Source organism: Podospora anserina, chromosome 1 (genome assembly GCF_000226545.1).
Source record: "Podospora anserina S mat+ genomic DNA chromosome 1, supercontig 2".
In the NCBI taxonomy this organism is placed as follows: Eukaryota; Fungi; Ascomycota; class Sordariomycetes; order Sordariales; family Podosporaceae; genus Podospora; species Podospora anserina.
In genome coordinates this window covers 713,806-728,064 of record NW_001914855.1, presented here as the reverse complement: position 1 = coordinate 728,064, position 14,259 = coordinate 713,806, and the positions used below count along the sequence as shown (strand labels likewise).

The window sequence follows — 14,259 nt, the reverse complement described above, 5'->3', positions numbered from 1 at the left end:
TCCCCTCCATGCTCTCCATGCGGCTCTCGAGTCTCGACTGGTATAGAATGACCCTTCTTTAAACCACCAATTCATCATCCGAACTTTTTTTGCGCTGTGCGCCGGCGTTGGCATTGGCAAGGATTCTTTCTGCCTTTTACTTCGTGTACTGTTTGTTTAAGGATAGACAGAGCAGAGCAGGACGTGTTTGCGCTCGCTCGGCGCTAGACATTATCGACATCCATCAGACACCGACCGACCCGGCACATAACCAACCCTCCCCTCACCCCAACCCCTCCAAAGAGGATCCCCCATCGTCATTGCTTGGCACTCTGAGCAAGGGAGAGGAAGCTGTTCTATTCAGCGATCTAATGTTGTCGACGACTGCCATCCCGTGCAACCCGAAATTTGAGCCAAAACAACAACAGCAACGGTAGTAGCACACATACAATGCCGTCGTCGTCGTCGCACAGGCCGCACCCGTTGCGCCAGTCGCACACAGCCGACTATCGCTCTTCCGATATTTACCGCCAGCCCTCGACAGCATCCTCATCTGCCTCGTCGGGCTATTCCCATGTGTCTTCTGCTTCTTTCGATCTGAATCTAAGTCGAGCCCCCAGCGCCATGTCCGCCGCGTCCAGTGTTTACTCGACCACGAACCCGGGATACGGCCACAAGAGAGGGCAAAGCGAGGCCAGCCACTTGGTTCCAAGTCTTCGTTCTTCTCATAGTTATTCCTCTACGCCCACCACACCAACACCGGATAATATCTATTCGGCTGCTCGTCAATCGCTCCGACCACTCCCCCAGGTGCCACCAGGTACTTCTTCTTCGACGACATTAACACCACCACCCCGCGCTCCCAGCCACCGTGACCGAGGCTATAGTGTAGACATCGGTAACAGTCGCTATGATCTGGGTCAGAATGTTGATGCCATCCCCAGCCACCACTCCCGAGGCCGCAGCGTCGACGTCGGCAGGTTAGATATGGCCAGCCTGTCGCTATCGTCACCTCGTGAACGAACCCCGCCAACCTCACCACAACCTCCAACACCACCCCGCCGCGGCTCCCTCGTACCAGCAACCTCGCCGGCCGCGGCAAACCCACCAACACCCCCAGGTCATGGCAACCACCGGCCCTCGGTCGTCCGTCCTACTTCGATGCTTCTGACTCGATCCGACACCGTCATGGCACCCCGTCGACCTAGCGACGTCGGCATCATGCCCCCCCCTCTGCTGAGCGCCCACACAGTAGCACCGATTCTTAGGCCGGATCTGGAAAGTTTGGGGCGATCCTCGACCAGTGAACTACGAACATTGTCCAAGCTGGCCAAATCGGACGATTTCAGTACCATCACTTCTGCCACGCAAGAGGTTGTCGGGTTGAGAGGTCGTCGCCGTTTGAAATCAAACCGGCCCGCGGCCAAGTCTGGCTGGGAAAACAGAAACTGGATGGACAGGCAGAGGCAGTTTCTGCAAGCGTACGAATACCTCTGCCACATTGGCGAAGCAAAAGAGTGGATCGAGGATATCATCCAGCGGGCGATCCCGCCGATTGTGGAATTGGAGGAAGCCCTGCGGGATGGAGTTACTCTGGCGGAAGTGGTGGAGGCGTTGAACCCGGAGAGGAGGTTCAAGATTTTTCGGAACCCGAAGTTGCAGTACCGGCACAGCGACAATATTGCGATTTTTTTTCGGTATCTGGATGAGATTGAGCTGCCGGACTTGTTTAGGTTTGAGTTGATTGACCTGTACGAGAAGAAGAACATTCCCAAGGTGATTCACTGCATCCATGCGCTGAGCTGGTTGTTGTTTCGGAAGGGGGTGGTGGGGTTCAGGATTGGGAATTTGGTTGGGCAGTTGGAGTTTGAGGATAGCGAGCTGGAGAAGATGCAGAGGGGGTTGGATAAGCTGGGGGGGGCGATGCCTAGTTTTGGGAATATGGGGGCTGATTTTGGGGTGGTGGAGGAGATGGTGGAGGAGGAGACGGAGGAGGAAAGGGTGGAGAGGGAGTTTGGGGGAGGCGGAGGAGAGTGTGAGGGAGTTGCAGGCGCAGGTTAGGGGGGCGGTGGCGAGGATGAGGTTGGGGGAGATGATGGAGAGGTTGTGGGAGGAGGAGGAGTGGTTGGTTGATTTGCAGAGTAGGGTTAGGGGGGGGATGATGAGAGAGGTGGTGGAGTGGAAGTTGGAGCGGGAGCGGGTGGTTAGGCAACTGCAGGCTGCTGCTAGGGGGTGGTTGGTTAGGAATGGGAGGGAGATGAGGGAACGGGAGGTCAAGAGGGCGGAGCCGGCGGTGGTGAAGCTGCAGAGTGCTTTTAGGGCGGTGAGGGCGAGGAGGGAGGTGAGGGAGAAGTTGGACGAGTTGGATATGGCGGGTGGTGTGGTGAGGGATATTCAGGCGACGTTTAGGGGGTTTTTGGAGAGGAGGAGGATACAGGAGCAGCTTGGGCAGTTGGATGTGGAGGAGGGGCCGGTTAGGGATATCCAGGCGACGGTGAGGGGGTTTTTGGCGAGAAAGAAGATGGAGGTGCAGCAGAGGGAGGTGAGGCAGAGCGAGGCGCCGGTGGAGAAGTTGCAGGCTGCTGTTAGGGGCATGTTGCTTAGGAGGGAGGTGGAGAGGGATCTGATTGCGCTGGAGGAGGCGATGCCGGCTATTACTGGGATCCAAGCTGCTGCGAGGGCGGCGCTGGAAAGGAGCCGTGTTGCCGATCAGCTTGAGGCGCTGGAGAGTTTTGAGCCGGTTTTCACGACACTGCAGGCTGCCACCCGGGGCAAGGTCGCTAGGAGCACTGTGAAGGGGATTGAGGCTGAGCTTAAGGAACAGGAGCCAAGCCTGGGCTTGCTTCAGGCGTATGTTAGGGCTGGTGCCGTGCGGAGGGAGATCTCGGAACAGCTTGAGGCCCTGGGTGAGGAGGAGGAGAATATCATCTCTTTGCAGTCTCAGATCAGAGGCATGCTGGAGCGCAATCGCGTTGCGGGCCTCCTCGACGCGCTCGCTGAACAGGAGGAGTCGATTACTCTGCTTCAGGCTCAGGTGCGCGGGATGCTCTGCAGACAGAAGCAAGGCGAGATTCTCGACCAGCTCGAGACGAACGAGATGGAGATTGCCTCGCTGCAGGGTCTTGCCAGGGCTATGCTTCTCCGCGGCAGCGTTGCTGAAGTTCTTGACGAACTGGATGAGAATGAAGCCGTCGTTGCCGAAGTCCAGGCTGCGGCAAAGGCGTTCATCGTCAGGGCCAAGTTTGAAGAGAAGAAAAAGTTCTTCAACGAGAACATGCAAAAGGTGGTAAAGATCCAGAGCTTGGTCCGCGCCAAGCTGCAGGGCGACGCCTACAAGAGTCTTACCGGCGGGAAGAACCCACCGGTCAATGCGGTCAAGAACTTTGTCCACCTGTTGAACGACAGCGACTTTGACTTCAACGAGGAGGTGGAGTTTGAAAGGCTGCGCAAGACGGTGGTGCAGCAGGTTCGCCAGAATGAGATGCTGGAGCAGTACATTGACCAGCTCGATATCAAGATTGCGCTGCTGGTCAAGAACAAGATCACGCTGGATGAGGTTGTCAAGCATCAGCATAACTATGGCGGCCATACGGGGACGCTGCTGGCGAATAGCTCCATGTCGAGCGCCAACCAGTTTGATTTGAAGGCACTGAACAAGGGGTCGAGGAAGAAGCTGGAGTCGTATCAGCAGCTGTTTTTTGCGCTGCAGACGCAGCCGCAGTATCTGGCTAGGCTGTTTAAGCGGCTGAGGGAGGTGGGGACGGCGGAGAAGGAGTGCAAGAGGATTGAGTTGCTGATGATGAGCCTGTTTGGGTATGCGCAGAAGAGGAGGGAGGAGTATTATCTCCTGAAGCTTATTGGGAGGGCGATTGGGGAGGAGGTGGATGCTTGCAATAGTTTGCAGGATTATCTCAGGGGCAACTTTTTCTGGTCGAAGCTGCTGCAGAACTACACCAGATCGCCGCGGGACAGGAAGTACCTGCGGGATCTGCTTGGTCCTTTGATCCGCGACAATATCATCGAGGACCCGGAGCTGGATCTGGAGAGCGATCCTATGCAGATTTACCGGTCTGCCATCAACAACGAAGAGCTGAGGACTGGTCGGCCGAGCAGTCGCCCTTTGGACATTCCCCGAGAGCTTGCGATCAAGGATCCGGAGACCAAACAAGTCTTTATTGATCACCTGCGCGACTTGAGGGAGATTTGCGATCAGTTTTTGTTCGCGCTGGAGGATCTGCTGCCGAGGATGCCGTATGGGCTCCGGTTTGTCTGCAAGCAGATCTTCGAGGCGTTGAGGCAGAGGTTTCAGAGGGAGGACCCGGTCAGGTTGTTGAACGTGGTGATGAACTGGCTGTGGAAGTTCTATCTGCAACCTGCGCTGACGGCGCCGGAGAATGTCGGTGTGGTTGAGAAGCAGCTTAGCCCGCTCCAGAAGAGGAATCTGGGCGAGGTGGCCAAGGTGCTCAGCCAGATGGCTTCGGGGAGGCAGTTTGGTGGGGATAACGTCTATCTCCAGCCGTTGAATGCGTTCATTGCGGAGAGCATTGAGCGGTTGACGGGGTTGACGGAGGCGTTGATTGCGGTGCCGGATGCGGAGAGGACGTTTGATATTGATGAGTACAACGATCTTTACGCGAAGAACAAGCCGACGTTGTACATCAAGATGGCGGATATCTTTGCGATTCACAACTTGATCGCGTCGGAGCTGATTCATCTCTGCCCGAACAGGGATGATATGCTTCGGGAGATCATGCAAGATCTGGGAAGCGCCAAGCACAACGAGAGCGAGATGACGGCTGCCGGGTCGACCGACATTCAAATGTTTCTGACGCCCAAGCTGCACGATGTGGCGGACCCTGACGCGGAAGTCAAGGCGCTGTTTATGGAGACCAAGAGGTGCATCTTGTACATCATTCGCGTTCAAACTGGCACCAACCTCATGGAGATCTTGGTGAAGCCCATCACGCAGGACGACGAGCACAAGTGGCAGATGCTGCTGAGGGATGACTTTTCCAACGGGAGCAACACCAAGGGCGCGTACTCGGATGCGAACATGGTTGATGTTACGCGCATGAGCTATTACGAGCTGAAGAGGATGGCGCTGGAGAACGTGATGAGGCTGGAGCAGATTGGGAGGATATCGAGGCATAATTACTATCAGGATATTCTGAATGCGATTGCCCTGGACATCAGGACGAAGAGCAGGAGGAGGGTGCAGAGGCAGAGGGAGCTGGAGGGGGTGAGGATGACGTTGAGTAACTTGCACGAGAAGGCGAGGTATTTGGAGCAGCAGAGGAAGTCATACGACGACTACATTGAGCAAGCCATGGCTACGCTGCAGAACAAGAAAGGGTATGTTTTTCCTCCTTTCTACTCGGTGTTGACACACAAGCTAACTTTGTTCGCAACAGGAAAAAACGCTTCCTCCTCCCCTTCACAAAACAGTACAACCACCAACGGGAGCTGGAGCGGTCCGGCCGGGTGCCCAAGTTTGGGTCGTACAAGTATTCCGCCCGCGCGCTCAACGACAAGGGGGTGTTGGTCTCGTGGGCGGGGATACCGGAGAGGGAGTGGGGGCAGATCAACCTGACCATCTCGTGCGACGAGGTTGGCGTTTTTAGCCTGGAGGGGAGCAGGGGACACATCCAGATTCCTGGCGCGAGCGCGCTGGTGCCGATTGAGGACTTGCTGCAGGCGCAGTTTGAGGCGCATCAGTTTATGCAGCTGTTTGAAGGGGGTTGCTTGAAGCTGAATGTGAACTTGCTGTTGCATTTGGTTTATAAGAAGTTTTATAGGACGCAGTAAAGGGGGTGGGAGAAAATGGTGTATGAGTGATGAAGATGATGAAGGGATTGAAAGGGTTAGGATATTGGGATGGAGGGAGGGGGTAAAGGATTGGGAGGAATTATCTTGAGGGGGGAGGACTTTGAGTTTTGTAACTCTTTGTGAATATGATACCTCTTTTTGTTTTTAGTTTTTTTCTTTTTTTTTCTTTAGCCTTTTCTTTTCGATGGTTGATGGTGTCTGGAATTATGGTGTTTTTTTTTGTATCTGCTTTTGCTTGCTTCTGGGGCTTTTTTTTTGTTTTATTTAGGTTTCTGGCGTGTTTAAAGGAAGGCTTTTGATGTTGTTTTGGGGTGTTGTTGTTGTTGTTGTTGAATAATAGCACGAAAAGACAAGGTAGGTAGACATGCTGGTGTGTCTGTCGCCTAGAGATTTAAATACCGAAACGAATAGTATAGGTTAGATAGTTAGGTGTGTATGAATTCGGGCATTTATCTAGTTGATGATTGTTATTTGTGTTTGGCTGACCAATAGATAGGTCCATGAAAAGAAGCGTGATATCACCCTCCTTGTCAATCCCATCATCATGGTCGAAAAAACCCAAGAGTCTTTGATGTATTTTCTTTTCCATACCCCCGCCCGTCAATATCTACACATCATCCCGTCAGTCCCAAAGCCCCTTCCCACCCTCATGCCCTCACCAACCCATAAAACAGCGTCCAAGTCAGAATAAACCCCGCCAGCCCGTTCGTGAGCCCCGCTGTCCAGAAATCGAGCGGACTCCTGAAATACCGGGACAGGACGCCTCCTTTTGAGGTGGTGGAGGAAGAAGAAGAAGAGGGGGAGGATATCGCCGTGGGAGCTATTCTCAGAGCGTAGAAGAGGAGGGTTGTGATGAGGGAGAAGACGAGGTAGAAGAGGAAGCCGGAGTAGGACTCTAGACCTAAAATGCCGGCGCCGACGCCGAAGAGGGAGGCTGTGAGGGATTGGAGGTTGTGGAGGGTCTATGGGGGGTAGGTCAGTTAGTGGGTCGTGGTTTTTGGTTGGGTTCGGGGGGACGTACTCGGGTGTTGTGGACTAGTGATTCTTGAACTAGTGGGGAGATTTGAAAGTCGAGTTCTTGCTGGGAGGGCATCGTGGTTGGTTTATGGGTTTGGGGGGAGGGTTTGGTGTTGCGGCCGCGGTTGGGTGCGGTGACAGGTCTGGGGCGCAGGACAGAGCCAAGTGGTTGGTACGGAGTAGAGGGAATGGAAACTTCCGTGAGATGGGGTATGTTAGTCTGCGCGGGGCGAATGACAATCGGCGGAGGTTTGACTGGTGGTTGTTTTTGATATGTGTGATGCTGGAAGTGATGATTATCGCGATCGCTGAGGCTCAATGCAGCGCCTCTTGGGAGGACCCGCCCGCTCAAACGGGTTGTTTGGGTCCGCCAGTTGGAAATGAACATGGGCCAGGGGCCAGCTTGTGTGGGGCCCCGGAGCACGGGTCCCGTATCGATACGGTAGGTACGGTAATGACCGTTTTTTGAGGGCCGAGATTGGGCAATTGTCCGCTGGGAATAAAAGATGCCATTCCCCTGCTGCACTGCCCTGTGGCATTATCTCACTGAACTTACTTGGGTGTGAGCAGGTATTTCAAGATGATGCTTCGAGTTGAATATCTTGAAGCTGCATCTGAAGCTGCCATAGGCTGCTCCCGAGGACAGGATAGACCGACTGCAGAATTCAAGACATGCTCCTATGACGGGCCGAGTGCACCGAGATGATGTAAAGGAAGCCAGACCCTGGACATTATTTCCGCATTGTGCTTCTTAAATGAAGGCTACGTGACAGGGATGCTCAATCCACCAGAAGCTTCGCAGCTAACCCCCGACTTTTAATGAGAGCCTTTAGCGACCTTCCCAGTGCATTTGTTGTTATTTTCGGCCATCGACTCCTTCGATTGCAGCTCTAGCTTCCTGTCCACCTGTTCCCTGACTCTCAAAAGCATCACCCACTCACCCCAAGAGGTCGCCCGGTCTCCGTCTTGTCACCCGTCCCCGATATACACACATCTTCCAGCCACTGGCCGCGACCACGATAGAAACATGCACAGCGGCTATTCGTAAAGCCCACCACCACCACAACCACAACCGGCCACCCCTAGCGCTAAACGACTTGTCGCCGCCACTCCTTTACAGTACATACCACACCACCAACCACCACCACCCGACGGCCTCCCTTTCTTGTCCCACGACAACCACCCGGAACCACTCACGTGTGACCGCATCGTGTGACGTCTGCGAGCCCCTTTGTGCGACAACAAATATCGGGAGGGATTGCGAAACAAAACGGTCGGGTCTCTAGGGGTGCGCAGTGGCGGGCAGATGGGGAACTGGCATCGCGACACTTTGCTTTGATGGAGACCGTTATTCAGGACCACTCTCCCCTCGACGAATATCTGCACGGTCAGTCCATCTTTTCACTCTTCCGGCCACAACAAACAAGATGGCATCCTGGGCAATACTGATACCCCTATTCATCACAGACCAAGGCGACAAACAGCTGGACTGGAGCACGCCCGAGGTCTCAGAGCACGATGTGTCGCCGCCATCGAGCCCGTCCTTTGCTCCGGTAGGACGTCCGACCATCAAGAAGCGCTTCCGGAGTAAGATTCCGGATCCGCTGCGGCTGGATGTCCCGCGGAACAGGACGAGCAGGCTGGGGTCGCTACATCTTTCATACTCGGTAAGCCGCTTTTGCCTCTTTTTTTCTTTTCTTTTGCTGTTGCCGCAGCGCGCTGCATGGTGACGTCGCTAACGATTTGTTCGTTTGGCAGAAGGCTGTAGCATCGAGAATAGATCGGGCCGACAACCTCAAGTTTATCGAGCAGTTCAGATACACCATCGTCGCCTCACAACTATTAGCTGGGCACTCGATTACGGGGAACTACAACTACTTCAACCGAAATAGGGATGCGTCGGATGTTCCGCAGAACGTGGTGGTTCCAACGTCAACGGGAATATTAATAACGGCTACGGGCGCCCTGGTGGTAGCGTGTGTGATTCGATGGGTGTACATGGGAGGATATGCCCAGTTGACAAAGGGGAAGATTGCATTCACGACGGTGGTGCTTGTTGGGTTCGGTCTGGTGGCGCACTTCTACATCCGCCAGCAGTGGATACGATATCTTAGGAATCAGGCACTGGCCGAGGTGTCTGCATTCGTGGCCAAGTCGCAAGACTTTGATGGTGTCTCGAGCGCGGCGCTGTCCCTTATCCAGGAGGTGGAGCTCGTCTCAAGGGGCTACAGGCTGTAAGATGAACCGGCCCCATTGCCATGTCCCGAAACTAACTCAAGTTCAGAAGCGCTCCGTTGCCCCCTATCAGCCGGTTAGAGGACAGAAGCCAGACTCGCCGATGTAGCAGACTACGGAAGACGCTAAAGGCCCGTTTGGCTGAGATGATCAAGACGTACATCAAAGTGTCATCAGTGATCAAGGGATTTTCAGAGCAGTTGGATATCGAAAAGTTCCACGATGTCTATGATATCAGCGATTTTGATATCTCTGATGCTATGCAGGGTTTCTCGGATCGCGAGTTTGACGATCCAGAGTCTGTCAAGACACTGAAAATTGCAGCTGCCAGGTTTCATACCATCAGGAAGATTTTCCTGTGCTCGTTGCTCGCTTTGGAGGCTACCGGAGACAACACGGACTTTTTGCGGTGGTCAACGGCTGTCGAGAGCCTTCGTGCCCTGACCGAGGCGACGGACGAGGGTTTGTCCAAGGTCCGGCAAATCCTCGACGAGGAAGAGAGTAAGCCTTTCGCGCGGCTTGAATCTGGTTGCAATTCGCTGACACGGAATAGCTTTCCCCACGGTTCAAGAGTCCAAATTCCCATTATCACCAAACCGAGAGAGGCGACGATCTCAGTTTCAAAAACTCAACTCTTTGTCCACGGGCATCCGTGGACTTCAAGCCAAGCTCGCGTTGTTACGAGAGGAGTCTGAGAGAACACTCAACGAGGCCGAAGACGTGTCTGAGCTGGGTCTAAATCTCATGGCCCAGTATGAGTCCATTGGCCAGGACCTCAAGCTCCTGCAACAAGCTTGGGAGGAGGGCAAAGCAGCGCTGGCATCGGGTATCGACCGGAACGAGAAGCGACTCTCTTCCATCAGCACCATGCTATCACCGGCAACATCTCTGAGCGGCCTCACCACTGTCGAGGAAGGTGGGGCCTTGGAAGCGTTCAAGGCTCTTACCGGCGAATCACCGAGCAGTTCGAGCTTCGGGAGCGCTAAGGGTGACGACGAAGCCGAAGTGTTCGAGGCTGTTTCTCTCCCACCAACACGGCCTCGAAGCATGCTCACCAGAGAAGAGCGCATCGTCAGGATGAAGGAGGAACGGGAGAGACGAGAGTCCATCAGGCAAGACGCCGATGCCAGTCGAGGCATGCTCAAGGAGCTTGAAATGGTCATCAACCTCCGGCCCAAACGATCCACCATGCCCGCCCCAGCGCGCGTATCATTATGATTCTTATGACGATAAAAACAACACAAACGATCTTTCCACCTTTTTCCTCTTTTCACCCTCGCATCGATCAGCTCAGGCTTGGGGTCAGTCAGTCATACGCATTATCGCCTAGTGTTTTTTTAACTAGATGGAGGCTTGTATAGAAACGCTTCCCGCCTATATTTTTTCCCCCTTCTTTTTGATCTTTATATTTTCTGCTGGAATGGTTCGCACTATTCAAAATGTTTTTGGGAAACAGGACTATCGAGGGAGGCGTTATGGGATGGCAGCAGGGAAAATTGCTGGAGGGAATGTTGGTGGACTTTATGTGTTTATTCAGCACATGTTTTTTGTAATTAGATAATTGGGACATGGTATTGAGCAGTTCAATATATGCCATTGAGCGATTGGAAAACCAAAACCAAAACAAAATGTCGGTGTGAGGCTCTATGAGATAAGGGGGGGGGGGGCCATGATTCAACATTTGACAGCTGGCATAGGCAACCAAAGGCGCTAGGCCAAAACAAGGAATCAATCAAACCCCTGGTCGCGTCTTTTCGGGCAACCACCAAAAGCGCGTTGTCGCGTTCCACTTTCTTTTGCCTTCTCCCACTCAGAACTCAACAACATTTCGACCCAAGATCTTTCCACGACGACCGCCGCGACTTCTTCCAGCAGCACAGCTCTGGTCGCTCTCGATACCCTCGACCTATATCACTACCTTTGCCACTAACTTCACCCATCCACATTCAGTAAGAATTCCCTGCAGACAGACCGCTGTCGTCACGGCACCTTGCGGCCTAGCCCCTCGACCGACACCAGAAGCTGACGATATCCCCCAATAGCAATGCTTGAAGCTCGGTTGGACACGGCGAATCTCTTCAAGAGTGTGAGTTTTGGCGCCATTGATTCTTCGAGCTGCTTGGTGATTGACAACTTGTCTCAACAGGCCGTCGATGCCATCAAGGACCTCGTCCAGGATTGCAACTTTGACTGCAATGACAGCGGCATTGCCCTCCAGGCCATGGACAACAGCCACGTCGCCCTCGTTTCCATGATGCTCAAGGCTGAAGCCTTCTCTCCCTTCCGCTGCGACCGCAACATTGCCCTCGGCGTCAACCTCACCTCCCTTACCAAGGTGCTGCGCGCGGCCGGCCGTGACGACACGTTGACCCTCAAGGCCGAGGACGCCCCCGATGTGCTGAACTTGGTTTTCGAGGCGACCGCCCAGGACAGAATCTCCGAGTACGACCTTAAGCTCATGGACATTGACCAGGAGCACTTGGGCATCCCCGACACCGAGTATGCCGCCACCATCAGCATGCCATCAGCCGAGTTCAAGCGCATCACGACTGATCTCATGGCCATGTCGGAGTCTGTTACTATCGAGGCGACCAAGGACGGTGTCAAGTTTTCTTCGACTGGTGATATCGGCAACGGGTCTATTACTCTGAGACAACACACGCCTGTTGACAAGCCCAACGAGACGGTCGAGATTGAGTTGAGCGAGCCGGTTGCTCTGACCTTTTCTCTGAAATATCTCACCAACTTTTGCAAGGCGCAGCCGTTGTCGAACCAGGTCAAGCTTTGCTTGTCGGCTGAGGTGCCCTTGATGGTGGAGTATGGTCTGGAGGGTGGCAGCTATCTCCGCTTCTACCTTGCGCCAAAGGTAATGTCTCACCACCCATTTCTGTCTTGGAAGAGTTCAAGCTAACGGTTATACAGATCGGCGACGAGGAGTAATGGCCGCGATGGAGAGGAAGCGCAATCTAAAACGATAACGACCGTCACGTATACAATCAGATGGAGTTGACCTTGTGCATGGATACCTGCAAGATTGGTGTGGTAGATGTACTTTTTGTGGGAGTGTGTATCAACATGTTAATAGTTGTCAACCACCATTTGGTAACGATTTTGGGGCAGGTGCATGGGGGTTAATGAAGTCTGTCTTGGTGCCATATTGCATTGTTGGCATAACCGGTTTTTCTTTCTTTTTTTGGTCAGACTTGTATTTGATGTCTAGAATCCCTCTCGTCCCATCTTTTGGGCATCGCTGTGGCGGTCTCAGCACTTTTGGAGAATGGGTGCGGGGCAGTCTCATGGATGGCGGGGTAAATACCATGTGCATGAGTCTAGCTAGACACCTTGCTTGGGTCCGCGCAGTCTGTTTCTAGAACCCTTTTTTTCGCCATGTGCCCGGTTTATTAGTAGCTTGGGAGGATGCCAGGATCTTGGGTTTCGGTGAAGGGCTGACGTTTTTGATCGGGCGTTCGTGGCTGGGGTTTTGGGGGGGGGGGGAAGGAGGGCGATATCGCTTATGGATTTTTAGGATGGTTTTAGAAGTCGAGTCACCGGCTCTTTCTAGAACATTACTTTTTATATGACATGACGGACGTCACATCTTCACTTTTTTATTTATTTATATTCCTGCACACTAACTACTATTTGCATTTTCGGCCGGTATACCCGCTCGATTTTTGAATACAGCTGCCGCCCCGGATTCTTTGCCCCGTCGCCCGCTCCGGTGCTTGTCGTTGAGGTGCCCGCGCAAACATTACCAGGGCTTGTCGCATACGTATAGATCCGAAAGGCGCATTATATCGCCAACAACCTCCTTTCAAGATGAGCGCAGAGCCACCGGTGCCAGAAACGAGGGTGTTGGCTATTGCGAGCCATGTACGGTGTTGATCTTTTTTTCTTTTTTTTTCTTTTTGTGGTATATATTAGAGAGAGTGGTTAGGCTAATGGTTTTGAAAGGTCGTTTCTGGGTGAGTCTTTACCTCTCTGCCCTCACTCTCACTACCGCTGCCATCATGATATATCTTCGCCACTTCGTTTGGGTTTGGTTGTAAGATATGAGTTTTCGACTCACTACTCAACCAACACCCATCTCTCCCTGTTCACCCACCGCATGGCCCCCTGCTGACACCCAAGAACGCAAGATACGTCGGCAACAAAATAGCAACCTTCACCATGCAATCCCTCGGCTGCGACGTCGCGGCCCTGAACACGGTCGACTTTTCCAACCACACCGGCTACGGGCAGTGGACGGGCACCCGCTCGACACCTGAGCATATCCTCGATCTGTGGTCGGGGCTTAAGCAGTCGTTTTTGGATGACTTTGATATGATGCTCTCGGGGTATGTACCTGGGGCGGAGGCGCTGGGGGCTGTGGGGAGGATTGCGGAGGAACTCAAGTCCAGAGCGGAGGGAAGGTTCTTTTGGGTGCTGGACCCGGTAATGGGGGATAATGGGAATCTGTATGTCGGAGGTGATGTTGTCCCTGTGTACCGGGGCTTGGCGGGAAAGGCGGATTTGTGTTTGCCTAATCAGTTTGAGGCTGAGTGAGTTTTCCCTTTTTGTTTCTTTTTTTTGGGGAGGGGGGCGGGGGGCACGAGGTGGTTATGGATTGTGATGGTAGGAATGAAGGGGCTGCTAACAATACACCAGGCTGCTATCAGAGGTGAAAATCACGGATATGCTCAGCTTGGGCAAGGCGATTGAGGTCCTCCACTCCCGCTACGGCGTCCCACACATCGTCATAACCTCGCTCTCACTTCCCGACGACACAGACCCCGACACCCCAGGCAACAAAAAAACCCTCAGCGTTGTCGGGTCGTCAATGACGAGTACAAAACAGCCCAGAGCGTTCAAGATCTCCTTTCCGGCGATTGATTGCTACTTCTCCGGGACGGGGGACATGTTTGCCGCGTTGATGGTTGTGAGGATGAGGGAGGCGGTTTGTGACGCTTCTACATCGACAGAGCCGGGGTTAGATACTAGAAGAAGCTGGTTGAGTGAGGATGGGGTTGGTGCGTTGGAGTTGCCTTTGGCGAGGGCGGCGGAGAGGGTGTTGGGGAGTATGCATGAGGTGTTGGCCAAGACGGCGGAGGGGTTGGAGGGACGGTTGGAGCAGATGGCCACGGGCGTCTGCATCCCCATACGGCCTCGTCTTATCCCCTTTGTCTTTTGTGCGCCGCCAGGTGCGGGCCGTGCGAGCAGGGG

The 14,259-nt window shown here is 53.8% G+C and overlaps 5 protein-coding genes across 5 annotated transcripts; 4 read left to right on the top strand and 1 right to left on the bottom strand.

Annotated features, from left to right (window-relative positions):
- Positions 1–429: 429 nt before the first annotated feature.
- PODANS_1_10960 (uncharacterized protein) lies at positions 430–5,784 on the top strand (the record flags this gene model as incomplete). Its single annotated transcript, XM_001908724.1, has 3 exons — positions 430–1,730; positions 1,801–5,331; positions 5,391–5,784. 3 exons carry the CDS (start codon positions 430–432, stop codon positions 5,782–5,784), a joined length of 5,226 nt encoding a protein of 1,741 aa, XP_001908759.1.
- A 668-nt stretch (positions 5,785–6,452) lies between these two features.
- On the bottom strand, positions 6,453–6,898 carry PODANS_1_10950 (uncharacterized protein; the record flags this gene model as incomplete). The annotated part of the gene is made up of 2 exons (XM_001908723.1): positions 6,453–6,767; positions 6,827–6,898. The coding sequence occupies 2 exons, from the start codon at positions 6,896–6,898 to the stop codon at positions 6,453–6,455; spliced, it is 387 nt and encodes a 128-aa protein (XP_001908758.1).
- A 1,351-nt stretch (positions 6,899–8,249) lies between these two features.
- On the top strand, positions 8,250–10,275 carry PODANS_1_10940 (uncharacterized protein; the record flags this gene model as incomplete). Its single annotated transcript, XM_001908722.1, has 4 exons — positions 8,250–8,489; positions 8,581–9,056; positions 9,131–9,558; positions 9,629–10,275. 4 exons carry the CDS (start codon positions 8,250–8,252, stop codon positions 10,273–10,275), a joined length of 1,791 nt encoding a protein of 596 aa, XP_001908757.1.
- An 826-nt stretch (positions 10,276–11,101) lies between these two features.
- Positions 11,102–11,997, top strand: PODANS_1_10930 (uncharacterized protein; the record flags this gene model as incomplete). Its single annotated transcript, XM_001908721.1, has 3 exons — positions 11,102–11,143; positions 11,204–11,923; positions 11,980–11,997. The coding sequence occupies 3 exons, from the start codon at positions 11,102–11,104 to the stop codon at positions 11,995–11,997; spliced, it is 780 nt and encodes a 259-aa protein (XP_001908756.1).
- An 879-nt stretch (positions 11,998–12,876) lies between these two features.
- Positions 12,877–14,257, top strand: PODANS_1_10920 (uncharacterized protein; the record flags this gene model as incomplete). The annotated part of the gene is made up of 4 exons (XM_001908720.1): positions 12,877–12,930; positions 12,995–13,022; positions 13,217–13,549; positions 13,716–14,257. Coding segments are annotated over 4 exons (957 nt in total), but the record flags the coding sequence as incomplete, so codon positions are not given.
- Between the last annotated feature and the right edge of the window lie 2 nt (positions 14,258–14,259).